Raw genomic sequence first — 15,234 nt, forward strand, 5'->3', positions numbered from 1 at the left:
GTGAGGTGGGTCTCTTGTAGGCAGCATATAGTTGGGTCCTCCTTTTTAATCCAGTCAGCCAGTCTGTGTCTTTTGATTGGGGAATTTAAGCCTTTTACATTAAGAGTTGTTATTGAAAGGTGTTGATTTATTCCTAGCATTTTATTGGTTGTTTGGTTGTCTTAGGTGTCTTTTTTCCCTTGCTTTCTGATTTACTGTTTTTATGGCTTTTGGGGGTTTTTTTGTTTGTTTGTTTTTAAAGATGACCTGCAAGGGGATCTTAACCCTTGACTTGGTGTTGTCAGCACCACGCTCACCCAGTGAGCTAACCGGCCATCCTTATATGGGATCTAAACCCGCGGCCTTGGTGTTATCAGCACCACACTCTTCCGAGTGAGCCACGGGCCGGCCCCAGAATATCCCCATTTTAAAGAAGACATTTGAGGCTCAAAGAAATAATGTGTTTCTTTGTGCCTAACCTCAGCACAAGGTTAGGAAGTAACAGAGCAGGCACTCAAACCCAGCCATGCTAACTTCAAGTTCAGATTCTTTCCACCACATCACACACTGCCCATCAAACTTCCCAAATAGCGTCTTCATGCAGCTCTGACGAGGGCTGAGAGATCTGACCTGTTGACTGTGGTGCTACTGGGTGGATACAATGAAGTGGGTACAGAGTAGGGCAGGTTCAGCACTCACTCCACACATGAACAGAGAATGAAGAGTGACCAAAGGAGCTCTATTTTCATGAGTTTCCAAATGCCTAAAAAATAGGTGTGTTTTGTTTTGTTTTGTTTCTCATCTGCAGTTATATGGTCACTCTCTGAGGCCCCTAGGATATTGTTATAAATGATCAAGAAAGATTTGAGTTGCAAAAGTTGACAACTATTCCAGATTGCAAATGGATTTGTTTCTAAACACAGTGGGCAATGTATTCATCTTCTGTGGGCCCTTTACTAATTTCTCACTAACTGCCCCCCCTACCCCAGCTCATTTTTTAGAAGTCCAAATAACTGTGGTGTTTTTACCATAATGTAAAGATAGCAAACACCTCATAATAGGAAAAAATATATATCATAAGTGAAATATACCAAACAAATAGAGAAAAACAGCCTTGGCTACAATATCAAAGGTCTCAAAAGAGTGTCAGTCAGAGGGAAATATGGGAGCCCCCAGGTTGAAAAAGACCGAGGGAAGTTAGTGGTGAAAACAATGAAAAAGGATAGAAGTTAAGCTCTATGGGGCTAAAGAATTAGTGTTCCTTGCAAGATACTACTTTTCTATATGCACAGCAGACATGAAAGTGAAAGTAATGAGTTAGAATAGATATTATTAACTTTTAATTAAGTTACTCAGAAATAACACAAACTGATCATCCACCCAAACATCTCAATTAAGAATGTATAAAAGTGCTTTCCTTCCAGCCCTTCGTCAGCTTTGTGTCAAATGATCCAAACAGCTGAACTAGTTCAAAGACTCTACATGAAATAAGTAAGCCCGAGGCTTATTTCAAGCTTGCTATAGAGATACTAAAATGGCCATTTTTAATGTCACCCATGTTCAAAAAGAAGTACAGCTGGATATAAATCTTTTAGCATCTGAAGGTTCCCCACCCCCAGCCAGGTAGGCAACGACAAGCTAATGTCCTCCACAGGCAGGAAAATACTAATTAGCAATTCATAAACCAAGGTTCCCTTTACAATTACACTTCTAATGTGAATTACAGTTGATTATTAGTTTAACATTGACTGTACATTTCATTACCACTCTCAGCATGAGAAAGTACTGGTTATACCTAGAAATTGAAATATATTTGATTCATAGTCATCAAAAGCCCCACTCAATACAAACTCTTTTACTTGAAACAAATAAATTATTTGTTTTGATAAAGGAAAGTGGAAACAGAGCTCCATATTATTGATTTCCTGACACTACTTTTCTGCAAAAAATTTAGCTGATGATCAGGTCTTTGCTCACAATGAATTCCAACCTTTCAAAAAACATTCTAGACTTGTATCTCCTGAACTGTGCTCCTTAGAATATTAATAGCTTGGGATGCTAATATGCATCCCATAAAAAGAGACTGCTGTGACCAGATCATGTATTTTCTGTTTTGTTTATTTCCAAGATTTATATTGCTTTTCAAGTATGCCCCTTAGCCTTCAATATCTAAATGTTTAGGTTTCCAGCTTTACTGTTGTCAGAGCTCACATGGGGCCACAGGTCTCTCACCCTTTGCCTGGTCATATATAGAACCAATTTATGATCACAGTTCATTATCATTCTCTCTGTCTCTGTCTCTCTGTTTCTCTTTCTCTCTGTCTCTCTTTCTCTCTCTCTTACTCTCTCCCCTCTGCCCCCTTCAACTAGTGAAATCCGTGGTTCTGCTTATAATTGCAACACTGGCCACTTTTCCTTACTTGGCTGGGAGTATAAACAACCACTCTCCCTTTGCACAGCAGTTATCTTTTTTTAATGTTATTTTCGACTGACAAATCATAGCTGTATAAATTTATGAGGTACAATGTAGACAGCATTAACATTAATAAAGCAAATGTATTTCACAGGGCCTAGCCTCCAAAGCCCTGTAGTTTTAGGTTTAGCCTAACTTTTTAAAATTACACATAGAAATGTTAAGCTTGCAAAAGACAGGAAAATTTCCCTGGGCTAAAGTCTCTGTTGTAGATAAAGAATTGTAACACAGCAACATTGCTGGCTCAAGGACAGACGTCCTTGGTGCAGGTTAACCTACTGATTGATATGTTAAGAAAGTTACTTGATTGTTATGTAAATAGGCTAAGGAAATTGCTGTAGGGAAAGAAAGTGTTTGCTAAGAACAAGCTTTTGTTGGTGGACCGACTTAACTTTTTATAAATTGCATTATGGAATGTCACTTTGTTATTTCACTGATGTTACCAGCTTCTATTTTTAAATTATACTTAGCCATAACTCCACCTATGTTCCTTTTCTGTAACTTTCTGGCTGGGAGAATAAATACTGAGAAAGAACCCCAGTTCAGGGTTATTTTTCCAAGGAGGAATGCCTCTCTCATGAGGGCTCCTGGAATGTTAACCCCTTTGGGACTTCTCACTGCTCAGAAGAAATGGGCTTTGAGTAATCCTTTGCATCTCTGTCACCCAGGGAGAGAGAGGTGACAGCACAACATGATGTTTAATATATACATATCTGTCACCTAGTTTACCTATCTTTTTTTTATGGTGAGATATTTGAAATTTACTCTCTTAGTTATTTTGAAATGTATAATACGTTATTACTGACTATAGTCACCCTGCTGTGCAATAGATCTCAAAACCTATTCTTCCTGTCTACCTGAAACTTTGTACCCTTTGATCAACAATTCCAAAGTTCACTATTTTCACATTTTAACATTTCCAAAATAGAGCTTCATCTTACAAACAATGTCAAAAAATTTTGCTAGCTGAATCTTTTTCCCCCTAAAAAACAAACACAAACAAACAAAAAGCCACTATGTATGTTTTACAATCAATGGCATCTTAGAATGGAGGACATATGGTATGTTTAAAAAAATAACTTTTTATCACCTTTGGAGATCACTCTGCATTATTATCTTATTAAAGGTTCTGAAAGGTCCTATATTTCAAAAACATAGCTGTTTATTTAACCCAGTGTTTCTCAAATAAATTTTTTCCATGCATCCCTTCTTCTCAAGAACTCATCATGCCCTTTCATGAAGCTGACACTCTGGGAACACATTCTGGAAAGACTGCTTCTTCCTTCCTCACCCTTGGCCAAGACTCTCTCCTCATCAGCATTAACATGACCCAGTGACAGAATCTCATCAGTCAAAAAGTGAAGGTGAACACATTTCAGGGTCGACAGAACTGAATGGACAACCTAAAACTATCTGCAGAGGGAAAATTCCAACTGGGCCAGTGCCGATTTATTCTGCTTGGGAAACATCTGTGGTTATTCATACTGATTGCTTTCTCCTACAGATGATGCACAGCTTTGTCTGTTTCAAATGCCTTTATGATGTGAGAAATGAATAGACCGAATTGAAGCCATCTGCGTCATAGGATGGGATGCACCATTTGCTGAAAGATGTCCGTTTATGTTTCCTAACACGTGTGGGAAGGGAAACCAATACATTTCTAAGTCTGGTCCCTAAATTCACCTGATCAGTAAATGTTTGTAATTCCTATAAAAATGAATAATAGTCATATGGAAAAACAGTAGATGGAAGAAGAGTGTGAGAGCAGATACACAAAATAGAACCACAGGCATGGCTCTATTTTCAGGCCTGGAATGAGTAAGTCATAAATGAACTCATCTCACATTGAACAATATTTATCTGGTAATACCCTATTAATCCAGTTTTTAGAAAAAGTATCCAAATATGGAAATAAAGCTGAAAGATTACCATGCGCCTTTTGAAAGACATACTGGAGCATTGTCGAACAGGCCCACCTGTCTAAAGTGTCACCTGCTTGTCCTGCTACCAAAGTGTGGGTCTTGGACGAGCAGCATGAGCATTACCTGGCATCTTGTCAGAAATGACAAATCTCAGGCCCCACTCCAGACTATCAGAATCTGCATTTTAACAAGATCCCCACGTTATTTTATACACATTAGTTTGCAAAGCACTGATCTAAGAGAGAGAATCTTTCTCTGACTTCCTATTTATTATTGATTAGGGTCCACACTCTGTAAAGTTAAATGTTAACTTGTGAAGACTGATAAATCGCAAATTATTTTTGTCTACTAGACATACAAAAGATTTCTGCTTAGTAGAAAAGACAACCTCAAGGTTACAGTTGTATTGCCCTGTAGAGCATTAACTATTTTGCATCTAATTCCAGTATTCTTTCTTTCAGTTACTACATATTCTCAGTTCCTCAAATTCTTCTTTGAACTAGATTTGCCATCCTACTTTTCTTTCACTAATGAGTAAATAAGCCTTTGACACCTTCTTAGTGCATATGTATGAGAGTCATGTTTGTAACTGTTTAAAGTTATCATTCAAAACCAGTCACCTCTCAACTGTAATAAGATACTTATCTCTAACAAACACTGTAATAGCCATCTTTTCTTGGGAAAAATATTCCATTGCCCAGCAAACAGTATTAGAGAATGTACAATGTGAAATAAAGATGAATCTCGTATGGGCTTGTCCCTTAAAGAAGGTACAGTCTAATGTAAAATTGAACTAGATACAAGGGCTGGCCACTGAGAGCCTGCGGTTCTGTTTCAGCTTGCAGATATGATTTGCAGCCAGAGAACCTTTTGTTAAGTTTGAATTTTTGAATTTGAATGCCTTTGGGCATAATATATATTCTCCAGTTCTCTACAGGCTCTAATACTCTTTCTTATAGCAGGCTGTTTTCACATATGTTTGCTACCTACCTTGTCACTGAAAGCATTTAAAGTTTACAAGTCCCAATGTACACACTAATCTATTAAATTCATTTTAGCCAGACTACAGTGGGAAATAGCTGGTCTCAAAATTACAGTGCACTTTAAGCAGCCCTTATTGAGAATATTTTTGCATATCTCTCATGCATAGACCTTGGACAACTATGGTGAGCGTGAAAAGAGTACAGCTGCCAAAACCAGTGGCCTTATTCATTATCCACCCGAGGGCAAATTATTTACAAGTATAACAATGCATTTGAAATACATTTTCCAAGCATCATTATCAATTTCTTCAGATATAAAAGAGTTTCATTTAAATGGTTCTCAAAGCATAGAAACCATTGCCTACATAAAACAGCGAAGATAGCTTCATTCTTGAAACTGAGCATTATTAAAAAGTCAAAATAAATATCATGCAGAAATATAGCAAGGAGATACAGCAGTCACAGGCAATATAGCCTGGTCCCTCTGAAACTCAGACCCAGAAGTTCAAAAGCCTCTTTGGACAAAAAAGTTTGGTGGTGCCAATTAGTCCTAGGGGAGGTTGTTTTCTTCCTTCAGTGGATTTGTTGACACTATATCACAGAAAGTTATTAAGTGTCTGCTTTCACTAGGCATGACTCTCTTTTTCATAAGTCCTTAAATTCACTAAACAAGGAAAAACAGGCACTATAAAAAAAAGAGTCATTAATAATATAAATCTCACCTAGAGTAAAAGAATAATACAGCCTGTCTCATTGTTCTGCATAAATAGTGATTTCCGTGGTTTTCCATTTGTCCTCTCTTATATCTCATCTCTCATTTTCCTCTAGTACTTCTTCAAGAAACTGAATGCAAACAACTTTGAGGAATTAGCTAATAATACCTTCACTTCTCATCTGGCCACCACTTCCTACCACCATAGAACGTTTTAACCCCTGTCAGTAAACCCTAAACTCTTAATCTCTTAGTCTTTGCAAGTGAGTCATTAAATTTGCCTTCTAGCTTCAGTATATGGCTTGAGAGTCATTAATATGCATGTTATACAACAGGTTATTTATTCCAGGGTTTACTTTGAAATTGCCTGGTTGGAATCTAACTGCATTTTCTTTCAAAACTATCTTCCGGCAGTTTTCTATTCACTTTGTGTTTAACTGATGGATGGGATGTGGTTCTAGAAGTCAATAGCAATTTTAGCATTATTTCAGGAAAACTCTCCCTAGCCTCCTCACACCGTGAGTCTATCCTTGTCCATACTCTCCACATCACACAGAAAAATCTTCCCAAATTCTTCTTTTGTCTGCAAAACACTATTCTGAGTAAATGTGCAGTCTACAAAATTAGAAAGAATTGAAACTGTGAGGCTTGTGAGAGACAAAGGCAGAGGGAATCAGGTTGGGGGCTCAGGCAACATCAAGAAAAGAAAAATGAGTACATCAGCAAAACCATGAGGAAACACATCCCCCCTCCAAATTCTCCACTGCATTTAGAAGAGACTTGAAATCATTTGCATTAAAGTCTTTTGCAAGTTTACTGTCTTTGTGGTGTTGTTTTTTTTAACCGTCAGAGCCACTGCTGGATTGCAGGTGGGTTGACCTCCTTGGGAGACACTTAAACCTTCCTCACCTATCACCAATTATTTCCTCCATAGAGAAGACCATCACCATCTCTTCTGCTCCTGCCCCCAATTCTGAATCCCAGTCTCCAACACTGAACTCAGAACTCATTCACAAAACTGGGAAGATTCACCTTAAATCCACATCTCCTACATATCTGCTCATGCATATGAATAAAAATGTTACTGACTGGGTTTTCTGTATTTTTGTGTGAGTTCCTTGAAGCAAGTACTACCTCTTTGTCTTTTTCCTATCCCTACTGAGGATTCTTTAGCCACTTAAAGAATATCTGTTAACATACTGTTAACTTGAACTGGCTTTTGCAAAAAGGCAGGTACACACCACAGAAAGGACAATGAAAAAAGAGAAGGAGAAGGAAAGAGAGAGAGAAAGATGACTAACACGACTAATGACGGAATGATCTCTACCAGATGGAAGTGTTTTTAGCTGTTGGAGCTAGGACAACCCAAGGCCAAAGGTATTAGAATTGTGCTAAGGAATATAAGTTCCTAAAGAAAACCTACTCATCTATAAATCTGTTGGCCCTAGTAAAATAGGTTTCAAGGTACAAGTATTAGTTTTCTTCTTGCAAGTGTAAAAGAAGAAACAAAAAATACTGGCCCCCCAGAGATGTGCATGCCCTAATGCCCAGAACCAGTGAATAAGGTACCTATGTAGCTGTTGAAGGATATTGATCTTGACATGAAAAGATTATTATGAATTATCCAGTTGGGCCCAATATAATCACACAAGCCCTTAGAAGCAAAGGACCTTTCCCAGACATAGTCAGTGAGAGGGAGAAGTGACAACAGAAGAAATGTCAGAGTGACGCAATGTTGCTGGCTTTAGAGATGGAAGAGGGAGCCGTGAGCCAAGGATGTGAAAAAAAAGCTGAAAAAAGCAGCAAAACAGACTCTCCCCCAAAGCCTCCAGAAAGGAACACAGTCCTGCTGAACTACAGAGGTTTCTTATTCTGACTGAAACTGTCCTTTATTCCCCCTTTCCCTCTTCTCCACTTGGCTGACTTTTTATCATCTTTCGAGACTCAGCATGAACTTCCTTGTCTCTGAAAAATCTCAGTTATATCTATATAGGCTAAAGTTTCCAAAAAGTGAAGAGGATCATGTCATATTTCTTGTAAATGCAATTTGAATGACAGAATTAATTAATCATCATTTGAACAAAATAAAGGACAATAAAGCTGCTTTCTTGTCACTACTGTTGAAAAAGGACAAAGAGCACTCACTAGGATCCACCTACATTCCCATCCATAAACTCCTACGTTATTTCTTCTCCTCATCTGTTTGGACACATGCACACAGAGTCAGCTCCACACAGCCTGGAAGAGTTGAACCTTAGTTTGTGGATGTTCGGAGTCAGACCCGTCAGCAATATGTCCACTCCCGATCAAGGGTATGAGCTGTAGGGAGTCGAAGACTGAAACCAGAAAATTTCAAGGGATATTTCAAAGGCTTGAAAAAGATTTCAAAACATGGAGTTTAAAGCCAGAGCTAAAGCTTGAGAACAAAATAACAGGACGCATAAGGCGGTGCTTTTAAAATATGCCCACAGTACTTTGACACTCCTTTTTCCAAAAGGTGAAACCTAATTTCTCTCCGCTTGAGTGCGGACTGGAGTGAGTTCCTTCCAATGAATATAATATGGCCAATTTGAACAGCACTTGATCAACTCACAAAAGGCATTATGGCCACCTCTCTCTCTCTCTCTCTCTCTCTCTCAAGCCATAAAGCTACTCAAGTAGCTTATGGAGAGCCCCACATGGTAAGGAACTGAGGCCTCTGCCAATAGCCACATGATCAAGCCATCATGGAAGCAGATTCCCAAGCCAACATCTTGACTGCAATCTCATGAGAGTCCCTGAGCCAGAACCACTCGGCCAAGCTACCCTCAAATTCCCAACCATAGAAACTATGAGATGATAAATTTTTGTTGTTTTGAGCCACTGAGTTTTGCGGTAATTTGCTATACAGTAATAGGGAGCCAGTACACATGAGATATAATCCCTATAACAGAGGTTACAAATTGGAAATCAAGTCCAGATTTACAAATATATTTTTCAAGGTTAATAATTATTGTGAAGTTTGTTATGAGCCAAAATTTACAAATCATTAAATTACATTTAGAGATCTAGATTGTCAGTGTCTCTCAAAAATTTGAGAGATCTGGAAACACAAAGCCCTGCATGCCAACTGGCAACCAACAATGGAAGCTGAGGACCAGCCTTCTGCTATACGAGAGGCATGCTCTCCCTAGATCATCACAGTCCCCATGAACCCCTACCCATCCCCATACTGACACCAAGGGTCACTGCCATTTAGATGGCTTTTGTGCTGCTATTTCTCTTTTAGTAGAGAAATATTTCTCAGTTCCCACACCTATACACAAATAGGAAACAAAAGATATACTGAAAGGGCTATGTATTTTAAGAAATCTAGTAGAAAACATATTTCTTGGTGGGAGTGAAGAATATTCTTGCATATCTAATATCTATGTGTATCTGTGCCAAATACATATAATTTCCCATTTTTCTTCCCCTGGTGGCTTTTCTCATTTAGGCTAACGGACTCGTCCCTGTAGGTAAATGAGTTTGCTAAACCTGCTCTTTCTTTTCCTGGGCTCTGAAACGGAGCTAAGGTAAGGCATATAAGCATGCTAGATTGGCTCTTCAACATCTTAAAGGCAGCAGCCAACATTACACCTTTCCTCTCATTGCTTGTTTTAAGATGAATGTTGCTGATACCATAGCATCTATTAAGTATTTTTCTGGTTTTGTTCTTAGAACAATTGTTCAGTTCCTTATTGTTGTTGAGTTTCTTATTGCAAATTATATCTGAACACAACAATATCAACTAGTCAAAGAGATAATACCAGGTATAGCCCCAACTTTACCATGAATGTATACCTTCTGCTATTACTAACATTTCCACAGGAGTCAGCAAATTACAGCACACAGGCCAAATGTGGTCCACCACCAGCTTTTGTAAATAAAGTTTTATTGGAATACAGCCACACTTAGGTATTGTCTGTGGTTGCTTTCATACAACAGTGGCTGAGCCAAGTAATTGCGACAGAGACCTTATGACCTGCAAAGCTAAAATATTTACTAGTTGACCCCTGAACAAGAAGGATAAAATATGAATATTTTGGTGGTCAATAAGCCAAGAATTCACTATCCTTCAAAAAACACAAATGGGAAAGGGTAAAATCACCACACGCTTTCCAGAACATTTGCCTTATAATTCATAGTCAATAACTCTGAAGCTGTCTTTTTCTTACAAATGGACATAAATAGAACAGTTTTTAAGTAGAAAATGAACTCACTGTGGCTAGTTTCTGAACATCTCCATCTGATGCTCCCAGAGACGCCAGACCTATTTCTTGTGAAAACTGAGCAAACTTAGGATCCGCAAGTAGTGGAACATGTCCCAAGAGTTCGTGGCATGTGTCTCTGACAAGAAAAACATCACAAAGATGTGTTATATAAGAAGCTGTAAACTACCACTGGTAGAACAACATCTAAAATCCTAAATGTAACCTTGTTGCTATAAGTAATTATAGTTACTGTATTTCATAAATTCTAAGACTTTTAAATCATATTTTAACATCTCTGAAATTTGGATGCATCTTATAATGCATAGCATCTTAATTATGATATACAATATCTTAATAAAATAAAAGCAATGACTATTTTCAAGTGCTTCCTATATGCCAAGCACATGTGGTTTTATTACATACATTATGTCTTTTAATCCTCAAGACAACCTTAGAGAATTAAAGTAACTTATTAGTGCAAGATCAGGGGTGGGCAAACTACAGGCCATGGTCCAATCTGGCCCAATGCCTGTTTTTGTAAATGAAGTTTTACTGGAACATAGCCAAGCACATTCATTTATGCATTGTATATGGCCATTTTTTACTACAGTTGCAGAGCTGAGTAGTTGTGATTAAGATCATACGGCCTGGGGGGAGTTTCAAGATGGCGGCGGCTGCGGCGGCTGGCGCGGAGTAGCTGAGGTGGAAAAGGTGGCCACTGGGCCTCAGGCAGCCGGGAAACTTGTGGACCTTCCTCTGGCCATCTCTTAAGGGAGGACTGCTGCTGCTGGCGGTCGTGGGGGCTCAACGCCACTTTGCCCCCGGCAGGAGAGGCTGCCTCATTTACAGGCAACAGCTTTGAAGTGTGGAGCAGGAAACGAACTGATTCTTAGCTGCAAAAGTGAGTCTTGAAACAGGGAACACGGCGCCAGGGCTGCTGTGGATGCAGCCAGGATCCCGGAGGCTGGGGCCGCACTGAAGGCGGCCAGCTGCCCTATCCAGGATTCGAGGTTTCAGGCCAGCATTAAAGAAGACTCCTGGGAGCGCCCGAGCGGCGCCGCGACTGAACAGCCCGAGGCGGCAGCGCCGAGAACACGGAAGGCAACAAACCAGAGACAGAGCGAGCGCCCGACCTGGCACAGCACTGTGAGTGATCCCTGGCACAGCTCTGTTCGGGGGGTGGATGCCCACGCGGCTCCCCGCCTGCACCACCAGGCCACTCACTGCCCCGGTGCTGCCTCCATTTTCCCAGGTGCGGGCAGCTCCGCCCTGCTCGGCCATCACTGAGCCCATTTGCTTGGCCTGGCGCGGGGCTTTCCGGACCCTGCGGGCCGACCTCCTCTCCCACTCCCTCCACGGTTCTCTAGCAGGGCTGGGGGTGTGGGGCGTCCCGACCAGTTTTGGGAGGGCTAGGAAGTACGGGCGGGCCGACTGTCACTCCACCACACCCTGGACTCCGGCCCCGTAAACTTCCTGTTACTGGGAGGCAGATACCATCTCTGCGACCACCAGTTTGGAAAAAAGCCTAACGAATTTCTGGTTGGGAATAGTGTGGTAGGAGAGTTCCCAGGTCCGCTTGAACCTGCCAGAGAGCAGGCTGCAGGCGGGCACTAGACTCGGTTTATACCGGGGGGGATACAAAGGTGAACAAGACCCGAGAAAGATCTACACAGTGCTACAAAGGCACCCAGAGAGACCAGTCGTCTGTGCCTAGCAGAAACCTGGTAGACTTCCTGGGCGAGGCGGTGCTGAGCAGGGTCTTGAAGGCCCAGCTGATAGGCGAGGGGTGCAGAAGACACGCCCCAACCCAGCACAGTGTGCACAGAGGGGGGAGACGTGCGGCCAGGGAGGCGGAGACTCGACAGAAACCACACACCCGGTGGGGTCGCCACTGCACGATCTAACAGCCTGGGCCAGAGCACACGGAACGGGGAGAAGTCCTGTACAGAAAGTGAAAGCTCAACAGAGATCACACACCCTGTGGTACGTGATCCACCAGCCCAGCAAAGTACAAGCTGACCAGAAAGGTGGATCCCCGGAGAAGCCCAAGACCCGAGGCAACCACACACACAAGACACTAGAGGCCAACTGAGCAGTCACGGCGGGAGCCATACCAAATTGGCAACCACAGCAACATCCTAGTTAGTCATTAGTCTTAAACCGGTGGACTGTGAAACCCCCTGCCACAATGAATAAACACCAAAAAAAAGACACCAGAAATACAAAAAATCAAGAAAGTACACCACCAAAAGTTAATAAATCTCATACTCTAGATCCTATAGAACAAGAAGCCCTTGAAATAACTGACAAGGAATTTCGAGTGATAATTCTAAGGAAACTGAATGAGATACAAGAAAACTCAGCTAGACATCATGATGAAATGAGGAAAAGTATACAGGATCTGAAAGAGGAAATGTACAAGGAAATCAATGTCCTGAAAAAAAATGTAGCAGAACTTGCTGAACTGAAGAAGTTATTCAGCGAAATAAAAAACACAACGGAGAGTTTAACCAGCAGGCTTGTCGAAGTTGAAGAGAGAACCTCTGAACTTGAAGATGGGCTGTTTGAAATAACACAAGCAGACAAAAAGAAAGAAAAAAGAATCAAGGACATGGAAGAAAATCTGAGAGAGATATCAGACAACCTCAAGCGCTCAAATATCCGAGTCATGGGTATTCCAGAAGGGGAGGAAAATGGAGATTCCATTGAAAACATATTCAACAAAATAGTGGCAGAAAACTTCCCAGGTATAGGAAAAATCACAGATCTTCAGATCCAGGAAGCTCAACGATCTCCAAACGTATTCAACCCAAAAAGGCCTTCCCCAAGACATGTCATAGTCAAATTGGCAAAACTCACAGACAAAGACAGAATCTTAAAAGCTGCAAGAGAGAAGCGTCAAATCACCTATAAGGGAGCCCCAGTCAGGTTAACATCAGACTTTTCACCACAAACCCTAAAAGCTAGAAAGGAATGGGATGATATTTTCAAAATACTAAAAGACAAAGATTGCCAGCCAAGAATACTCTACCCTGCAAGGCTATCCTTCCGAAATGAGGGGCAAATAGTATATTTCTCAGACAAACAAAAACTGCGGGAGTTCACTACCACAAGACCACCCTTACAAGAAATCCTCAAGGGAGTACTGGGTTTGGTTCCTGAAAAATAACTACCACTGCCATAAAAACCTAAGAAAAATCTAAACCCGCTAGTACAATAAAAATGGCATTCATGAAGAGAAAACAAGCTAACAAAAACACTATCTACAACCTAAGGAACCAACAAACAAAGAAACCAAACAGTAAATCAGAAAGCAAGGAACAAAAGACACCTAAGACAACCAAACAACCAATAAAATGCTAAGAATAAATCAACACCTTTCAATAACAACTCTTAATGTTAAAGGCTTAAATTCCCCAATTAAGAGACACAGACTGGCTGACTGGATCAAAAAGCAGGACCCAACTATATGCTGCCTACAAGAGACCCACCTCACCCATAAAGATTCACACAGACTAAGAGTGAAAGGATGGAAAAAGATTTACCATGCAAACAGAAAAGAAAAACGAGCTGGAGTGGCTATTCTTATATCTGACAAAATAGACTTTAAACTAAAAACCATAAAAAGAGACAATGAGGGACACTACTTAATGATAAAAGGACTGATCCATCAAGAAGACATAACAATCATAAATATGTACGCACCCAATGTTGGAGCAGCCAGATTTATAAAACAAACTCTATTAGACCTAAAGAAGGAAATAGACACTAATACCATAATAGCAGGGGACCTGAACACTCCACTGTCAATATTAGACAGATCATCTAGGCAAAGAATCAGTAGAGAAACACAAGATCTAAACAAGACTCTAGACCAATTGGAATTGGCAGATATCTACAGAACATTCCACCCAACAACCTCAGAATATTCATTCTTCTCATCAGCACATGGATCATTCTCCAAGATAGATCACATATTAGGTCACAAATCAAGTCTCAATAAATTCAAAAAAATTGGAATTATCCCATGTATCTTCTCAGACCACAATGGATTAAAACTAGAAATTAATAACAAACAAAACTCTGGAAACTATACAAACACATGGAAATTAAACAGCATTCTACTTAATGACATATGGGTCCAAGAAGAAATCAAGCAGGAAATCAAAAAGTTTATTGAAACTAATGAAAACAATGATACATCATACCAAAACCTGTGGGATACTGCAAAAGCAGTATTGAGGGGAAAATTTATTGCATTAAATGCTCACTTCAGAAGAATGGAAAGATGGCAAGAGAACAACCTAACACTTCACCTTAAAGAAATAGAAAAACAAGAACAATCCAATCCTAAAGTTAGCAGACGGAAAGAAATCATTAAGATCAGAGCAGAACTGAATGAAATTGAAAACCAAAAAACAATTCAAAAGATCAACGAATCAAAAAGTTGGTTTTTTGAAAAGATAAATAAAATTGACAAACCATTAGCATGGCTAACAAAAAAAAGAATAGAGAAGACTCAAATAACAAAAATTAGAAATGAAAAAGGCGATATTACAACTGATTCATCTGAAATACAAGGAATCATTCGAGACTACTATAAACAACTATACGCCAACAAATTTGAAAATCTGGAGGAAATGGATAAATTTCTGGACGCACACAAGCTCCCAAAACTGAACCATGAAGACGTAGAAAATTTGAACAGACCAATAACAATAAAGGAGATTGAAGCTGTTATCAGAAGGCTCCCAACAAAGAAAAGCCCAGGACCAGATGGATTCACAGCAGAATTTTACCAAACATTCAAAGAGGAATTGACACCGATTCTTTACAAACTATTCCAAAAGATTGAAACGGACGCAAATCTCCCAAACTCATTCTATGAAGCAAACATCATCCTGATACCAAAACCAGGTAAAGATATAACCAA

The 15,234-nt window shown here is 40.0% G+C and overlaps 1 protein-coding gene across 1 annotated transcript in view; it reads right to left on the reverse strand.

Moving 5' to 3' along the window:
- TPH2 (tryptophan hydroxylase 2) overlaps window positions 1–15,234 on the reverse strand; it is a 102,521-nt gene that overhangs the window by 36,179 nt on the left and 51,108 nt on the right. The window contains exon 8 of the mRNA XM_063075761.1: window positions 10,311–10,437. Coding sequence (XP_062931831.1) covers window positions 10,311–10,437 — 127 coding nt within the window. The remainder of the gene's footprint in view (window positions 1–10,310; window positions 10,438–15,234) is intronic.

This window comes from Cynocephalus volans, chromosome 12 (assembly GCF_027409185.1).
Source record: "Cynocephalus volans isolate mCynVol1 chromosome 12, mCynVol1.pri, whole genome shotgun sequence".
Classification (NCBI taxonomy): Eukaryota; Metazoa; Chordata; class Mammalia; order Dermoptera; family Cynocephalidae; genus Cynocephalus; species Cynocephalus volans.